This window comes from Musca vetustissima, unplaced genomic scaffold, assembly GCF_032173495.1.
Source record: "Musca vetustissima isolate MV318-11 ecotype Yass unplaced genomic scaffold, APGP_CSIRO_Mvet_v1 utg45967, whole genome shotgun sequence".
In the NCBI taxonomy this organism is placed as follows: Eukaryota; Metazoa; Arthropoda; class Insecta; order Diptera; family Muscidae; genus Musca; species Musca vetustissima.
The window spans coordinates 17756-20816 of record NW_026880888.1 but is presented as its reverse complement, the minus strand read 5'-3'; the positions used below and the strand labels follow the sequence as shown (position 1 = coordinate 20816).

The 3061-nt window shown below is 38.5% G+C and overlaps 1 protein-coding gene across 1 annotated transcript; it reads left to right on the top strand.

Annotated features, from left to right (window-relative positions):
• Positions 1-487: 487 nt before the first annotated feature.
• On the top strand, positions 488-2116 carry LOC133326793 (uncharacterized). Its single transcript, XM_061535400.1, has 3 exons — positions 488-551; positions 610-1041; positions 1101-2116. Exons 1-3 carry the CDS (start codon positions 488-490, stop codon positions 2114-2116), a joined length of 1512 nt encoding a protein of 503 aa, XP_061391384.1.
• Positions 2117-3061: the final 945 nt, after the last annotated feature.

Here is a 3061-nt window from a genome sequence, read left to right as displayed (position 1 = left end):
GGCGGAAATATAGCGCTGATTCCTTTAAATTTTTCCATGAAGATCCAAATATGGCCAAAGATAACACCTATAATTTTCGATGATGATCTGATTAAAATTTTTGGATGAAGTGGACCGAAAACTTAATTGTTTTGTGTGTTTTCTAGTCGAATATAGGCGAACATTACAACACAAACCACCATGAAGGGAATCGGAATAAACATCCGAGTTCCGTGTTAGTTGTGTGGGGTATCGTATGGTCGGCCCCGTCCGACTATACTGCTCCGCTCACTGGTTTAAAAATATTTTTTCAAGGACCTACATATGGCGTGGATTTTTAAAGAATACTTTTTCGGTAGCTCCACAAGGTGTAGATTTTTGGGAAAAAATTTGGTAGTTCCGCAGACAAATTTTGAAATACATAATTTTTTAAAATTGACAGCTTACTAGCATTTTTATTCTCTGACTTCTTTAGTAGAGACCTTCATTTATATTTTTCATGAATAAAATGGAATCTAATTGCGGAAAATTCGTTGCAAATAGCCTGGATTTGCCGCTCTTTATGGCCTCCAGTAAGGAACAGATAACAAACTGAGAATTTCCCATAAATTTCACAAATTCTTCTTTCAGGGGTTCGTTTCCGGAAGACATTTGAGCAGAATACAATCAGGGATTATATAGGCCAGAAGAAGGAACTCTATCTCTCAGAACATGGTTACGGAAAAAATCAGGACAAAAACACCTTCATATTCCGCAAATATCATTATATTTTCTCTGAGAATGAGAAAAACAGATTTCCACCTGAGTGCTCTACAAAGCCTAAGGGGTCAATTTCTTTGGGAAAAGAAAAATCCTGGCAATTACCTCCCAATCGATATAGGCAGGATTATCAGCCGTTTGCGAATAAAGCGGGTCTTAAGGGTGCCTATTGGCGTAAATTACCCACAACCAAGCCATTAAAACGGATTAGCAAAAAACCTAAATATCACCTTTATGATCTACCCAAAGAGTCGGAGAAAATGGTCACACCATGTCATTGCCATAAAGGACAATTTTTATCGAGTAAGGATAATGGGGATAACCACAATAAAAACTATTTAAATTAAAAATTGTTTCATTAGATGCCAGAGATAAGCGGGCCACCACACGGTGCATGATAGCCAATCCCTTGACGGCCTATAAAGATCCCATGGAGCCGGCACCCAATACATATGATCCCAAGGCACCAGGAAAAACGTATGAGCCTCGAGGCACATCTTTCCAGGCTCTAAATCCCCACATCTTCTACCGCAAATCAATTGTCCCCCTGAAACCGAATAGCATTCATCCACCAAATATAAGTTTTCTACCCGGCCCAGGGCGTTATGAGACACGCTATCGCAATCTATGTCCCTGCCCAAGCTCACGAAAATATCTTCCCGATTTGGAGCTTATGGTGGAACGTGAAAAACGCCATAAATTTCGTCGTATGCCCTATACGAAACTTAAAACTCAATTTTATTGTTCCCCCGATTGGCGTCATGTGGCCGGTGGAGGCTTTCGAAGACTTTTTCGCACTGCCACGGGACCACAAAAACGTCAAGTTGTTGCCGAGGATATAGCCAAAGGCAAAGCCAAATTGGTAAAACTTTTTCACGATGTCAAATATATAAATATGATATTAGATCCGCCACACAATCTTGGTAGCCTACGCTCGGAGCCACTCCCCCAACTACCCACACGGATAAAATTCGATCGTATGGTTAAGGTGATAACACGTAAACAATTGCGTACAAATCGTAAATTAGCATTCGGTTCCAGCAGCGATCGTTGGAAGGAGGATGAACAACGTCAGCTGCCCTTAACGGCGCAACAGGTTAAGGAGCTCAAAGAGAAGCTACCTCCCGAGAGGAGGCTACATAATAAACCAATAATGATGAAAAAGCCCGATGAGATCCAATCGCAGCTGCTAAAAACTCCACTTCATATGCTGCCGAATTATGTACCAAAATTACGTAAACGTTTGTTTAAATTTTCCCCACTGCCAGGGGCTAAAATTCTAACTGATGACGCGGATATCAGGCCGGGAGAGCCATCCAAGCATGGTTACTATTTTCGTCCGCTAAATGAGAAATTGTTTTTCAAGGATGATAAATAAAATATCAGGTTTTTATTGGTATTAGAAACATATTCTTTGAAAAATTCACGCCTTATGTAGGTCCTTGAAAAAATAATCTATAAAACATCTACGCCTTATGTAGGTCCTTGAAAAAATAATATTTAAAAAATCCACGCCATATGTAGGTCCTTGAAAAAATATTCTTTAAAAAATCCACGCCTTATGTAGATCCTTGAAAAAAAAAATCTTTAAAATATCCACGCCTTATGTAGGTCCTTGAAAAAATATTCTTTAAAAAATCCACGCCTTATGCAGATCCTTGAAAAAAAATCTTTAAAATATCCACGCCTTGTGTAGGTCCTTGAAAAAATTATCTTTAAAAAAATCCACGCCTTGAAAAAATAATCTTAAAAAAATCCACGCCTTATGCAGGTTCTTGAAAAAATATTCTTTAACAAATCCACGCCTTATGTAGGTCCTTGAAAAAAATCTTTAAATCAGTAAGGAAAGTAGTAAAGTCGGACCGGCCTACTATATGATACCCTTCACCACTTTAGGTATATTCTACATATATATCCTAACAGCCGTCGCATGTTTGTTATATATCTATATCCGAACCGATTTCAAGGAAACTTGCCAAAGACTAATTTATATTACTTCAGTACGTCGTGTCAATCGGCCTAGCGATGGATCTTTTCACGAAGCTTAGCAACATCATTCTAGACTTAATTCAGTACCCTATACCAAAATTCGTGCAAATCGAAAGATATATAGGGACTTTGGTTCACCGATTATTTAAAATCTGGCGAAAAAATATATATGGGAGCTATATCTAAATCTGAAACGATTTTCACGAAACTTTGCACACGATTTTCACGAAACTTTGCACAATTCTAGACCAAATTCAGTACGCTATGCCGAAATTTGTGCAAATCGAATGATTTTCAGGGACTTTGGTGCACCAGTTACCTAAAATCGGATGAA

Excerpts from the sequence above, each read along its gene's own strand:
- LOC133326793 (XM_061535400.1), top strand. The coding sequence starts at position 488 with ATGGAATCTAATTGCGGAAAATTCGTTGCAAATAGCCTGGATTTGCCG. Across the intron at positions 552-609 it reads GCCGCTCTTTATGGCCTCCA|GGGTTCGTTTCCGGAAGACA; the intron begins GTAAGGAACAGA and ends TTCTTCTTTCAG. Across the intron at positions 1,042-1,100 it reads TAAAGGACAATTTTTATCGA|ATGCCAGAGATAAGCGGGCC; the intron begins GTAAGGATAATG and ends TTGTTTCATTAG.